The sequence below is a fragment of the Prunus avium genome, chromosome 1, assembly GCF_965620075.1.
Source record: "Prunus avium chromosome 1, drPruAviu1.hap1.1, whole genome shotgun sequence".
NCBI classification, from domain to species: domain Eukaryota; kingdom Viridiplantae; phylum Streptophyta; class Magnoliopsida; order Rosales; family Rosaceae; genus Prunus; species Prunus avium.
This window is the reverse complement of record NC_142284.1, coordinates 12,978,230-12,992,273: the sequence shown is the minus strand read 5'-3', so window position 1 is coordinate 12,992,273 and position 14,044 is coordinate 12,978,230. Positions and strand designations below refer to the sequence as shown.

General features: G+C 35.6%; 2 protein-coding genes and 1 long non-coding RNA gene across 4 annotated transcripts; all 3 read left to right on the top strand.

The window, feature by feature from the left end:
* Positions 1 to 2,588: 2,588 nt before the first annotated feature.
* On the top strand, positions 2,589 to 6,123 carry MKP2 (MAPK phosphatase 2). 2 transcript variants are annotated; one of them, XM_021950821.2, is made up of 6 exons: positions 2,589 to 2,757; positions 3,354 to 3,501; positions 3,665 to 3,800; positions 4,340 to 4,460; positions 4,933 to 5,078; positions 5,766 to 6,123. In XM_021950821.2, exons 2-6 carry the CDS (start codon positions 3,394 to 3,396, stop codon positions 5,786 to 5,788), a joined length of 534 nt encoding a protein of 177 aa, XP_021806513.1. In that variant the 5' UTR covers positions 2,589 to 2,757; positions 3,354 to 3,393; the 3' UTR covers positions 5,789 to 6,123. The 2 variants fall into 2 exon arrangements, with proteins under 2 accessions (XP_021806513.1, XP_021806512.1); XM_021950820.2 differs by having other exon boundaries at positions 2,590 to 2,757; positions 5,763 to 6,123.
* Positions 6,124 to 8,934: 2,811 nt separating this feature from the next.
* Positions 8,935 to 10,546, top strand: LOC148297353 (uncharacterized). The gene is made up of 4 exons (XR_015836778.1): positions 8,935 to 9,070; positions 9,685 to 9,994; positions 10,092 to 10,210; positions 10,307 to 10,546. It is a non-coding gene; the product is annotated as an uncharacterized LOC148297353 (long non-coding RNA).
* A 1,325-nt stretch (positions 10,547 to 11,871) lies between these two features.
* On the top strand, positions 11,872 to 13,320 carry MUTE (basic helix-loop-helix (bHLH) DNA-binding superfamily protein). The gene is made up of 3 exons (XM_021950822.2): positions 11,872 to 12,034; positions 12,157 to 12,597; positions 12,964 to 13,320. Exons 1-3 carry the CDS (start codon positions 11,939 to 11,941, stop codon positions 13,042 to 13,044), a joined length of 618 nt encoding a protein of 205 aa, XP_021806514.2. The 5' UTR covers positions 11,872 to 11,938; the 3' UTR covers positions 13,045 to 13,320.
* Positions 13,321 to 14,044: the final 724 nt, after the last annotated feature.

Genomic DNA, 14,044 nt, shown 5'->3' with positions numbered 1-14,044 from the left:
CCCAACGAATTAACCTTGGCTTGGCGTCTTTTTTAGACAAAAAATACTTCAGTGCAGCGTGGTTTGTGTAAATTATAACCTTAGCCCCAACCAAGTAAGAACGAAACTTTTCCAATGCAAAAACAACTGCCAATAATTCCTTTTCAATGGTTGCATAATTCAATTGCGCATCATTTAATGTCCTACTAGCATAGTAGATAATCTGGGCAATTTTATCTTTTCTCTGTCCAAGAACTACCCCAATTGCATAATCTGACGCATCACACATCAACTCAGAGGGTAAACTCCAATCAGGTGCAGCAATGATAGGAGCTGAAGTTAAAAGTGTCCTTAATTTGTTAAATGCCTCTAGACAATCTGCATCAAAATTAAATGGGGCGTCCTTAGCAAGTAAGTTGCACAAAGGACGGCTAATTTTGGAGAAATCCTTGATAAACTGTCGATAAAACCCAGCATGTCCCAAGAATGATCGAATGCTCTTGACAGTAGTAAGGGGCTTTCTTTGATGCAATTTTGGAGACAGAGAGTAATTACTAGGGTTCTTGAAGATTTTCTACCGTAAGGTGTTTTTATTCTTATTCATATTAATGATATTCTCTTTTATTTCAATTTATGAGTATGCGTGACGGGAATCTCAATACTAATCCAAATCCCAATAAACCCTAAACACGACATATTACTGCACATTACGCATTTGAAACACTTTACACTCCATCACACACAAAAAAAACACAACTACATACTGCAACTGCATACAGTGAGCTGGATAACACAATCAAACCTACCTACCACGAAATCACTTTACTTTCTTAATTAAAAAAACAAAACTACATACTGCAATTGCAAACAGTGAGCTGGATTTTCACACATGCGATTAGTAATTGCATATAGTGATATGCAACTGCATGACAGTACTTCAAATTGCATGAACCCACTAACATCTCCATTACAACCATGAATGTGAGAAACCCAGTTAACCTCACGACATTTTGAAGTTACCCATGACTCCCAAGTAATGACCACAATATTTTAATTAACTAAACCTAAAAATAGTTGTCACTTACCTTCAAAACGAGCGAAGACTAGAGGCTTTCAAGATAGGGGGATTTCAAGAGAGGGGTATGGACTGCAGACGAGATGAGTGCCGACAACCCACGAGAGGGGGTCCAATTATCAACCCCAAATGCTAAATCCTAAACTCTAAGTTACTGGAAAGCAAAAATAGCGCAGCTCGTTAAGGACATATCTTTAATTTCATTTACAGCCACACTATTCAAATCTCACACAAAAGAAAAATAAATTCAACATAACTATCAATTACACATAACGAAAATCAACGCACGAAGTTATCGAGATGGAGGAAGCAGCTGGAGAAACGAAGTGGTTTTGGCTGAAATCTGCTCTTCATGACGCAGCACAAGCAAATAGATTTTCAAGCAAAAATCCTAAAGAACGATAATCTGGAATCCACCATGAAATTGGAGAGAAAATTCTCTTTGAATTATTTGATTCATAAAACTGAGTCTCCAAAGAACCTCAGAAACGTCTAAATACAACCTTCTCACCCTTTGAGCTACTAAAGGGGAGTTATTGAAATTAAAGGGGAAATAAAACAAAAATTGAAAAATTGATTACAACTCTTTAAATGCAGATTTGGAAGGCCAAACGACCTTAGAAACCCAAAAGCCACCATATGTCACAATTCTTCTTCAATCATTTAGAAAATCCCAACGATACGCCTTCCTTCTTTTCTTAGTGCCATAATTGACCATATTTCGTCCTACATCACTTCAGATGGAGAAGATGAAGTGAGGGGAGCTTCTTCAGGCTGTGGAAAGCTACGCAGCTATGACTTCGACAAAATAGAGTTGTGGGTGTGGAGAGTTGTGGAAGAGGAGATTGACGACATGGAGTACGGGCAGGGGTAGAGCCATGTAGGGACCAATGTGGTCTGAGGGCCCCCCTCAATCTATTTACTCTTGCATTTATATATTATATTATATTATATTATATTATATTATATTTGGGATATTTATTTTAAAATAAACAATATATTAGGCTTTTTGTCTACAAATTGACGATTAAATTTCTTAATCACTCTTTTACTTTCAAATAAATCTACTAGGTTAGGTCTATATTTACACTAAAAACTCCTAAGTTTTTGTTCTTCTCTTCCTCTTCCTCTTTTGTTTAGAGGTTTGCGGGACCCTACTAGCCCCAGAGGGTTGGGGTTGTGCTTTGTGCGACTTCACCACCAAGATCAAAGATCAAGGTTAAGCTTAAGCTTTGTGATTTTTCCCCCTCCCTTTTTACATGTTTGAGCAGGGTACTTTAATATTGGGATTTATGATTTTTATTTTTTCAACCCTCAGAACCTCTCTCCGGTACTATCACGTTACGCTTTTCTAGATTTTGGGCTTTTTTTTGTTTTGGGCCGTCTCTGGGTTTTGTCTTTGGACCTTTTGTTGGTTCATCATCTTCTGTTTTGGATGAGCCCAATACGTGTAAAATCGTGAAATTGAACTGTACTCTTTTTTTGACATGGAAAATCTAACTGAAACAAGAAGAAAAGATTAAAAAAAGAGAGAGGAAATAGAAAGAAGAAGAGGGAGGACTTTCCAAAAACAGTGACAAAAAGGAACAAGAAAAAAAAAACCCAAGACTAAGTTATATAGGACCAAAACACAATGATCAGATGCGCGGGATAAACAAACGCTCATTGTCAGACCTCAAATTTCCTATATCACAGCTTGTTGAGTGAGTGCCTTCTTCGATTTTGTTGTAAATTTATTTTTATTTTTTACTTCACTCCGCACCTGATCTAGATGTTTGTTTCTCCAATTTGATGTGAATTTTACACTTCTTGGGTTGTTCAACAAATCAATAATTGGGAAACTTGCTCTCTTGAAAGCTAAATTCATATCGGTATAATTATTTATGGTAATTTGATTTCCTCTTATGGGTTTGTTTGATTGGTTATGTATCTCTAGAGGTTCACATCTGGGTTTACAGTCCAATGAAAAACTTGATTGATGGAAGTTTTTGTGTCGATCTTCTAAAGAAAATGCGAGCTTTTTTTATTATTCTGTTTGCACTTGATTTGCTCTTTGTTATGGTGGTATTTCAGAAATAAGTCAAAGTTCATGTTTTGAGCTTCTTCGCGATTTGGTTTCTGTGGGTGCTTTTGGATTATTCAATCATGTTTCAACCAAAAGAGAATTGCCTGAATGACCTTGTATTAACCTTATCTTTTTTATGTATTTGAACTTCAATATAAAAGTGTTAGTTGGGGAATCTATAATTTGTTCAAAATTAAATTTGCTTTCCTTATTATTTGGATGATTGCCTTGCAGGCGAGTCAGTTAACGAGTGAAAAAATTTCTGTGACTAGCAATGGATCAGATGGATGAATCCCTTAAGAAACAAATTGCAGCATTGTTGAGAGTTATACATGTGACAAGATGCTCCAAAGAGGACAATGTTCCTTGCCAAATTGAAGAGGTCGCTAGATTTTAATTTTGCAATATGTTCATCATTCGCTCTGCATTGTTTCTACTGCCCTGTTTTCTGGAGCTAGAGCAATAGGAATGCGTATAGGACACTTATTGGACAGATGCGATCATTACCAATTGACTCACTTGTTTCTTTTGTTTTCATATTCCAGGGTCTCTTCTTGGGTTCTATTGGAGCTGCAAATAACAAGGAGGAACTAAAAAACTTAAACATTACACACATTTTGACTGTAGCTAATTCATTCGAACCTTCATATCCAAATGATTTTGTGTATAAGATTATAAATGGTAAGAATGTTGTTTCTGACTACATGTCTTTAAGGTTTTTAAAATACCCTCCACTTTTTGGGACAATTTACTTCAATTTATTTTCTCTTGAGTTGATTGTTTCTTACACAGTCTTCAACTTGCATCCGATCATTTGCTTTGTGTAGCCGATTCAAAGTTTAGTTTTTTTTCTTCATAATTTTGGATCGTAAGTGATTTTTTTGCAAATGATTTTAGTATTTATATAAAACAAATAAGCAATTCTGCACATCTTTGGTGTGCTCCATTCTTCCAGTATCTTCCAGCACACAAGCAACATTTGTTCAGCATTCTGAAGCACTTTTACTCCAACTTTGTTATGTTTGGTTCTCACCAGCCTTTACTTATCAGTATGCCATCATGACTGTATACCTTACGACCCCACCATTTGAAGTTGTTAATTCCTTGAATCTATGACCGTTTAAACATCAGCTTGTTCATAATTGTTGTTTCAAACCAAGGTGGGCTTATAGAACTGAAATTTGTATTTATCTTCTGGTGGTCTTTCAAAATTGAGGTAGTTGCGGACAGAGTATCAACAGATTTAAAGCAGCACTTTGATGAGTGTATTGATTATATTGATGAAGCTAAAAGATCTGGTGGTGGTGTGTTGGTTCATTGCTTTGTGGGAAGATCCAGAAGGTGGTTTTTCGCACCCTGTTTAGGTTATTGCTTTCAAGTTATTTTCTTTCTTGATTTAAGTCAACACTTTAAAGCATTCCCATAAGAAGTGAATCCTTGAAGTTTGGTTCTATTGATCTCTCTGATATTTCATGTTTAGGGAAATAAGAATAAATTATCTTGTAGTTCCAATGAATTCTGATAATAAATGCTTAGAAATTTGCATATCTTTTCTCAATATTAGAAATTTGCTTGCTGGTTTAAACTAATCTAGATGAAGGTCAAGAGTTATGTGGTTTTACATAGTTTTGTTGAACCTAGATCAGAGTCGAGCTTTATCCAATGGTCATCAATTCTAGTAAAGCCAAATTCAAACTGTATAAGCTAGGAAATTCTCACAGCTTTACCTTTGAGTGAAACACTTTGCTTATTGATATTACTAGAACTTGGAAACTACTACAGTTTTCATGCCTTTAATTGTTTGACCCTGCAGTGTGACTATTGTTGTTGCATATCTGATGAAAAAGCATGGCATGAACCTATCTCAAGCTCTTGAGCATGTGAAGAGCAGAAGACCTCAGGCAGCTCCAAATTCTGGTTTCATATCACAACTGCAGAGCTTTGAAAGGGCTCTTCATGGTGTGTTACATTTTACTTCTTTTTTTTTTATCCAACTAGGTGTATGACTAGAGCCTGAAGTAGCTCAACCAGTGTAGCATACTCATGGTTTTACTGAAATATCTTTTTCTCCTTAGTCAAACCACAGTATACAATAACATTTTTCTGGCTGACCTGATGGAGCTCCTGAATTTGAGCAGAGAGTTTGTTGGTAATGATACCGTTGGCAATGTTAACATAGTTGATGATTTCAGGGGATTACTTCACACTGCTTTTGATAGTGTTTTGAAAAAATAAAATTAGTAAAAACTTGTGTGGGTGGCAATGCATGTTAGAAAGGGGTGACAATGTGCTGAGTCTGGAACCCATTGATGGTAGCTTGCAGATTTTGTACATAATGTGCAAGATTTAAGCTTGAATTCATTTTGTGTTAGTATATATCTGCTGTATAGTCAGGTCATGAAAAAACAAAGTAGAATATGTTTTAAGTATGTTTGCCAGCCCTGCATTTATTGAAGGCACAATGCCAGAAACTCTCTTTTTCTTGGTCTAAAGTTATTGTGCAGTTTTTTCACTTCAAAATTCATAGTTGTCACCAGAGAGCTATAAGGCTTTACAAAAGTATTCTTATGTGCGTTCTTACCTGCGTTCCATGATGACTTTTTGTTTGATTGTGTTTTTCTTGGGATTTCCTTTATAATGTAGCAGATGAAGAGAACAAGACAATGTAATGTACATAGGTGGATTGCGTTGAAGATCCTCGCTCTGGACTGCGTTGAAGAACCTCGTTATAATATATATGTTACCCAAGTTAGATAGAAATTTGGTGGTATAGAACTTTCACACTTGTTACAAAAGAAAAGGATGAGCCCTGATGCGGGCAACTAAAATTTAAAGTTGATTGTGAGAATGCTTCGGTTGTAGTTCTGTATAAGCTCTTTCCATGTGTTCAATGAAGCAAGAAGGGTGAAATCCTAATTGCATTGAAGCTTTTTATGTAGAGATTGCCATAAACTTATGAAACAGTGTGTAAATCTTTGTGGTATAGAAAAGCAGATTGGTACTATTTGTTGCGATGTTTTGAGGCAGATGCTAAGGGCCCGTCTGGTAACGTTTTCAGAAAATGTTTTCTGAGAATATTTTCGAAGAATGAAAACAAGAAAACGAATTTACATTTTTAGTAGGAAATGAAAATGCATCTGGTAGATTAATTAGAAAACATCTTCAGAAAACAAAAACAATGAAAACGTGTCTGGTAGTACAATTTGAAATAATAATATGTGAGTTAATTTTATGAAAACATTTTCCACGAGAATGAAAACAACTTTTTTCTGTTTTATACAAGTACACATGAATTTGTTTTCATTTTATGAAAACATTCTCAATGTTTTCTGTTTTTGGGCCACCAAACATGTTTTTGCCTCATATTTGTTCTCTGAAAATAAAAACAACCTTTTAAAACGTTACCGAACGGACCCTAATATTTGCATAAAAAACAAATATAAGCCTTAAACTAGGGTGGGCATGGTCCAGTTCAGTCCGGTTTTCATTTCACACCGGAATCTAAATATGTCCTATATAACTGGTGTGGTTCAGTTTGGTTTTTGTGAAGAAAAAAAAAATTATGAAATTGGCTAGTACGATTTAAACCGGTTTTGGTACGGTTTTTAACTTTTCTGGTTTTGGGTCGGATATTTTATTTTATTTTTTAAACAAATTCCAACTAAAATTTTATATTTTTGGGCTTAAAAATTCACAAATGATCCAATTTCATACACAAAGAGATTATTGGGCTTAGAAAAGAAAGGTGTTTTGAAGTTGGGCTTGGAAAAATATTAGTTATAGGATTAGAAATTTAGCATTGGACTTAAATACTTTTTAAAAAAAATTAAAAAAAATACACAGTTAATCTGGTCCAGGGTTTTATAAGGTGTGAAATCCTGTCAAGGCAAATATGTATCAAATAGAAAGATGAGAGTGAAAATGGAAGGAAGGGGAAAAGGACATAATGGTTGGTTCATGCCAAAACCAATTAATTTGGCGGGAGATTAAAAGCTAGTTATGTTCATGCCAAAACCCAAACTCCAGTCTCCTAAGAAAATAGATGATAGAAGATAATGGAATCTCTCTCTCTCTCTCTGTTGTCTGTCTGCTCATTCTTTTAATTTATAGTTGTGTTGGGCATGAACCCATTTACGTAGAGTATGAATTAATACATGTCATGATCAGAATGTCATACTATATATTTCAGCTCTGTGAGGTTGATGGACATTCATTCTCTGCGCCTCATAAAGTCTCTTATCCATGGAGGATCCAGCATCATCCGGCCGGCTCCTAAACCTACCTAACCTAAGCTAGTAAGCTTACTCTTGCCCACCCAAACAAACAAACACTAGAGATCATGCAGCAGTAGCAGAAGGGATAATTTATTTCTCTTGAACAACTCAATAAAAGCACATGATCCCAGGCCAAAGTCAGAACAACTTGAAGCCACCCACCCCAGCCACTTGGCTAAACAAGCATTATATGTATATGCTCATTTGGCTATAAATTAATTAATAATACTTCTGACACGCATATTGTTCCTGAATTACGAAAGATTTCATCATCTTTCTTTATCATATTATATGTAATTAAATGAGTAATATTTATACTAATTAATGTTCAATTAACTCCTACTGCCTAAATCATCATGTGAAATATCCACAACATGCATTATGCATATACACAGAATAATGTGTCACATCCTAAAACAAAACAATTTCAATGAAAAAATAAATAAACTTCTTTCAAGTGCAGTAAATATTTTTCACGTGAAATTGGTAGTTCAGTTTCAACCAGTAGTGAACTTTGGAAGTCCCATGAGGACCCCGATGGTTTTAGGGTCTGCGCCCATAAGCAAGTCATTGAATTATATATATTATTGTAAGAATGCATTTTTCCAACAGATCAGAGAACTTCAATGGTGAACTTGTTGGCGAGTCCTTACTTAGTTAGGATTTTGGTTCCTTATTTCATTAGAATTTTGGTTACTTACCAATTATTATTTAGTCCTATTGTAATAGAGATTTACTTCCTATTGTAATTTAGATATATTTCCTATTTTATTTAGGGTTAACATATCTTTGTACTTGTATAAATACCTCCATAAAGAAGAATAAAAATATGAGCATATCTGAGCATATTTGAATATTTGCCCTACTTTGTTTGACATGGTATCAGAGCCAGGTTTTCTTGTGACCTGTGTTTGCGTTCTCCTTGCAATTTAAGTGCTCTCCTCCTCTCCTCTTCAAGGGGGGGAGGGAGAGTGAAAAGGATATGTTTATTGACGTATCCCCATTAGCTTGACATATTCCCATGAAGATGTTGCTTATTTCTTGACTCTGACGACCTCATGAAGATGTTGCTTATTTCTTGACTCCGACGACCTCTTCTCTTCAGGGGAGAGGATGAGTGAAGAGAAGTTGTCTCTGCTGTTGCTGGTGCCAATGCCTTGTATTGTTGTTGATGATGCCTGTTATGTCTCTGCCTTGTTGCTGTTGTTGGTACTAGTGCCTTGTATTGCTTTTGTTGGTGCCAGTATTGTTGCTCCTGCCTGTTATGGTGCCAGTATTGTTTCTCTTGCATATTATGGTTAGACCTGGCAATATTGCACACGACCCGTTAACACGACACGAATTCGCACGAAATTATCAGTATTTGGGTTGAGCTTAATGGGTCGGGTTGAAAACGGGTGAACCCGTTAGCCACCCGTTAAGCTAACGGGTCGTGTTGGGTCGAAAACGGGTGAACCCGTTACACCCGTTAGGAGCAAGGGCATTTTTGTAATTTTCGTTAAAAAATTAACCTAGGTTGAACTTGAAAGGAAGCTTCAATTTTGTTATTCCTCCTCCTCACGCCGCTCTCTGTCTTTCTCTCAAGAGAAAAAAAAGTTCTCTCTTTTTCTCCATAGATCCAAACCAAACGATCAAGGATCAACATCAACTACCTTTCCTCTTCTCCAACGAAAAAAGGTATGAAATTGAGTTGGAAACGGTTGCTTTCTTTTATGCCGTCTGTCTTTTCCTTCTCTGTCTTTCTCTTAGCAAAGTAGGCTCAGGTTAAGATTCATTGATTCATAGAAATTGGGGGAATATAATAAAACACCAACCGATCAATCCAATCCTTTACTAGTTTAGTGGCTTCTACCTATTTTGTCAACTTGCTGCACTATTAATTTCTACTTTCCTATTTTCTTTGTTTGATTTATTTATTGGTTTAGATGAAGACTTGCTACTTAAAAAAACCAAACAATTGCAACTTGAAAAGAGGTAAAACAATATCCATACGGAAACAGCAAAAGATAGTTGCTGAAAGATAGTTTATTGGATATTCAATGGGTATGATAATGATTGATTTGCTGCACACTAGGCTATTATTTTGATTCTTGAAACACTCCATCCGTGAGTTTTACATTACTATAATTGATATTGAATTTATGTCCTTTTTTTTTCTTTTGAAGCTTATGGATGTTACAGAGAGTACCGAAGCTATGAGACTCACAGATGAGGAGTCTATTGATGTTTCATATTGTATATTTGCATTTGCATGTAACTAATAGTTGTGTTTTTTATTTTTTATGGTGTAGGATTTTGATAACAGTTACAAAAATGGTTCAAGTTCATGTAAGAAAAATGAAATGCATAAGTATTTAGATGAGGAAAGACTAGATAGAAAGCAAGATATAGATGTTCTTTCTTGGTGGCAAATGGAGCATTTTCATTATCCGATACTTTCACAGTTAGCTCGGGATGTGTTAACAATTCCCATTTCTACCGTTGCATCAGAATCAGCTTTTAGTATTGGCGGTAGAGTATTAGATCAATATCGTAGTTCATTATTACCAGAAACTGTTCAAGCTTTGTTGTGCACTCGAGATTGGCTTTTTGGAAATGGAGGTATATTTATATAACTTAATACTAGTAGCTGTTTTTTTCTTTTATGTTTTTCCATCATGTGAATTCTTTGTAAGTTCTGTTTTTTTTTTATGCTTAGCAATAGATGAAGGAAGTACAGAAGTGGAAAGCCTTACTGAAGATATCTTCAATCTTACTTGTGAAGAGACTAGATCAGGACAATGTTCCAATAGTATTTCCCTTGATGATTGATGAAAGGTAACTATAAATAATTGATATTTTATTCATATTGTATCCCTCCATAATTTAATGTTATTTTCTCATTTTTGTCTGTTTTGTTTTTTTTCTTCACAGAGATTGCATAATTGGTGAAAATTGCAATTTTGAGATTATGTTCATGGAGGATTGAAGTTTTGAGATTAGTTCATGGAGGAGGCACTAGACTTATTCTTTTTCTCCTTGACATTTTGTTTAAAACTTGTTTCAATTGAGATTAATTTGAAACTCATGTTGTCTATGAGTTTTTTTGTTTGCCAATGTGTAATGTGGAAGACTTATTTAAGGATTTCAGCTTTATTTGTATTATATCTCTAAGTTGAGGTGTTTTTATTTAATAATTCCAGCAAAAATATTGTTTATTTTTTAAATGGGTGAAACGGGTGAAAAACGACCCATTAGTCATAACCGGTCGTGTCGTGTTATTCGCGAATATGTGCAGGTCGTGTTTGGGTTTAGTATTTCTGACCCGTTAGCTTAACGGGTTGTGTTCGTGTCAACCCGTTAAGAAAACGGGTTGACCCGTTAACGACCCGGAACCCGTTAAAACGACCCGTTTGCCAGCTCTAATTATGGTGCCAGTATTGTTGCTCCTGCCTGTTATGGTGCCAGTATTGTTGCTCATGCCTTTGCTGGTGTGTTTCCATTGTGGTCATGCCCGTTGACCTTGCCTTTGCTCTTGACTTTCTTTGCCTTGCCTTGCCTTACCCTATTTGTTAGGGTTTGGCTTTGCCTTGCCATGCCTTACCTTACCCTATTTTTAGGGTTTGGTTTCTGCCTTATCTTATGCCGTGCTCACAGGGCTTCTGTGTTCTGCCTTATCTATTGTCGTGCTCACAAGTTTCTGTGTTCTATTGTCACTTGTTTCACTCGTGGTTGATGAAAAGACCTTCTCTACAACTGGTGCTTCTCAAGTATGGTGTTCTGTGACTCGCTTGTCAAGTTGGGCATGCGAAATATCTTTGCCCCAACTTGAGGGGGAGTGTTGGCGAGTCCTTACTTAGTTAGGATTTTGGTTCCTTATTTCATTAGAATTTTGGTTACTTACCAATTATTATTTAGTCCTATTGTAATAGAGATTTACTTCCTATTGTAATTTAGATATATTTCCTATTTTATTTAGGGTTAACATATCTTTGTACTTGTATAAATACCTCCATAAAGAAGAATAAAAATATGAGCATATCTGAGCATATTTGAATATTTGCCCTACTTTGTTTGACAGAACTTTGAAACTCGAAGAAAGCTTCTGAAAGTTATGACCCATGTAAATTGTAATGTATAGGAATAGGATCGACTGAGGAGATGAAAGAAGTGAGCATGTCATGCATGAGAGAGAGTTAAAGAGTACTAGCTAGATAAATATGTGCATGGGAAAGATAAGCGCAACTCTAACTCTTCCTTCTTTAACTTGCACGGGGGCACGTAATTGAACCCAACTTCATAAACGTGAGACGCGTAATAGTATATGCTACCGAGAGAGAGAGAGAGAGAGAGAGAGAGAGAGAGAGAGAGTAAAAAAGAACTTCACGAGAATGCGACGTAGGGCATTTAATGCAAACCCAACAACAGGTGGTTTTTTGTGTGTCCATTTTGGGTTTCTTTCAATGTATCTCTTATAAATAGCAGAGTTTTTGAGTTGGTGTGTGGACGAAAAACAAATTGCAAGAGGTTGAGAAGAGAAAGCAAGAAAACAAAAAGAAGAAAACCATGTCTCACATAGCTGTGGAGAGAAACAGAAGAAAGCAGATGAACGAACATCTCAAAGTCTTACGCTCTTTAACCCCTTGTTTCTACATCAAAAGGGTATCTCATATATAATTACTCTATACATATATATATATATATATATATATATATATAGATATGATCAATTTTAAGTCGGTGTTAATTAATCATTTTCTTGTTAATTGCTTGACATGTTCTAGGGAGACCAAGCATCAATCATAGGAGGTGTGCTAGAATTCATCAAGGAATTGCATCAAGTTTTACAGTCTTTGGAATCTAATAAACGGAGGAAGAGCCTTAGCCCTAGCCCTAATCCAAGCCCGAAGCCAGTAGTATTGCCTCAGCAATATCCATCTACTCCCCAACTTGATCAAAACCCTAATTTCAATTTTAATTTGGGGGTTGATAATCAGCATCATGTGATCAATAAGGAACTAGCTATAGGAGCTTGTTGCAACTCTCCAGTGGCAGATGTCGAAGCAAAGATCTCGGGGTCCAATGTGGTGTTGAAGATAATATCTCGGAGAACATCTGGTCAAATTGCTAAGATAATTGGAGTGCTGGAGAGGCTTTCATTTGAGGTCCTTCATCTCAACATCAGCAGCATGGAAGACACTGTTTTATACTCTTTTGTAATCAAGGTATACGTTCTAGTCTATATAAATATCTCACTTCACGAAATAACTTAAGTACGCATCTTTATATATACACATGGTGATGAGAATTTTGGAAGACATAGCTTTGGAAATTCTAAATTGAGCTCGGTGTGAATTCTAAAGTTTTGGGAAGTTAGGGTTTTAGCTACCCTCAAGCTTCAGTGAGAGAGCTGCTATATGTCAAACCTAGAGAACTGGTTTTTTTTTTCTCTAGAATCAGAAAAATGAACTCATCACATGCAAGCAGTCATAAATTAGGAGAAACTAAACTTGAGGTATTGGATTGATGCATATATATTCGGAGAAACTAAACTTGATCTGATCTCACTACATTCTAATTTGTGATTGCAGATAGGACTGGAGTGTCAGCTGAGCGTGGAGGAACTGGTGCTTGAAGTTCAACAAAGTTTGCGCTCAGAAAGCACTACTTGAACAAATACATGCAAAGTTTGCTCGAGTGGCGCTCAAGTGCTGAAGTTAATTTGATATATGGTTTTATTATAATATGCATGTGAGATTATAGATTATATAAATGTTTATTTCACTTGAAATGTTTAAATCATGTAATAAGTAATGCTTATACCTTAAAACTTTTGTTTGGTGTATAATTATTTTACTCTATTAATTCATGGGTGAGTTGTGAAACTCAATAGAGTAAACTAATTCTATGAACAAAAGTTGTAGGTATTAGCATATGTTTTGTAAGAGATATAGTTGTTCTTATTTTTATAACTGATTTCATATTACATAGTTTGGTATGTTATTAGATTGCTAATCTGGACTCTAATTAATATTCCAAACAATAATTCACATGATTGCGATCGAGATTCACAGTTTAACAACATAATTGACTAGTATAACTCACCTCAAGAGTAGTTTTCCCATATGTTGTTGTACATGGTGAAATGGTGGTGGTGCAAGTGCATGCAATGTTAGAGTGTACACGCAAATTTACACAGACGAGTCTGACTGTGACCTTCAGACCAAAAAAAGTCTGACTGGGGCTCGGGCTACAAGGCTTTCTGGGCTACTAACCCAGCCCAGCCCACAAAACAAACATTATGAGAAAATATGGTTTTACAATTTTTTGAAGCCCATTTAGTCTATTAAAAATCTTTAGGCCCATTTGGTAACTATTTTTTTTTTAATGTTTATTTTTTGTGTTAGTTAATGGTAGAAGAGAAATACATAGGAGAAAGAAAGAAGAAAATGCAATGAGGGATGGAAAGGAAGGGAGAAAATGCAATGGAATGCTACTTAAAATGACAACTAAAAACAATATCAAATAGTATTTCTTTTTTCAAGTTTTCGTTTCATATAATAATCTCCGTCGTTTCTCCTCTTCTCCTCTTTCTCCTTCATGTATCCCTCTCACATGTACGTTGCTTTTATTTAGCTTTAAAACTAAAAACCGAAAAATCAAATGGTTATC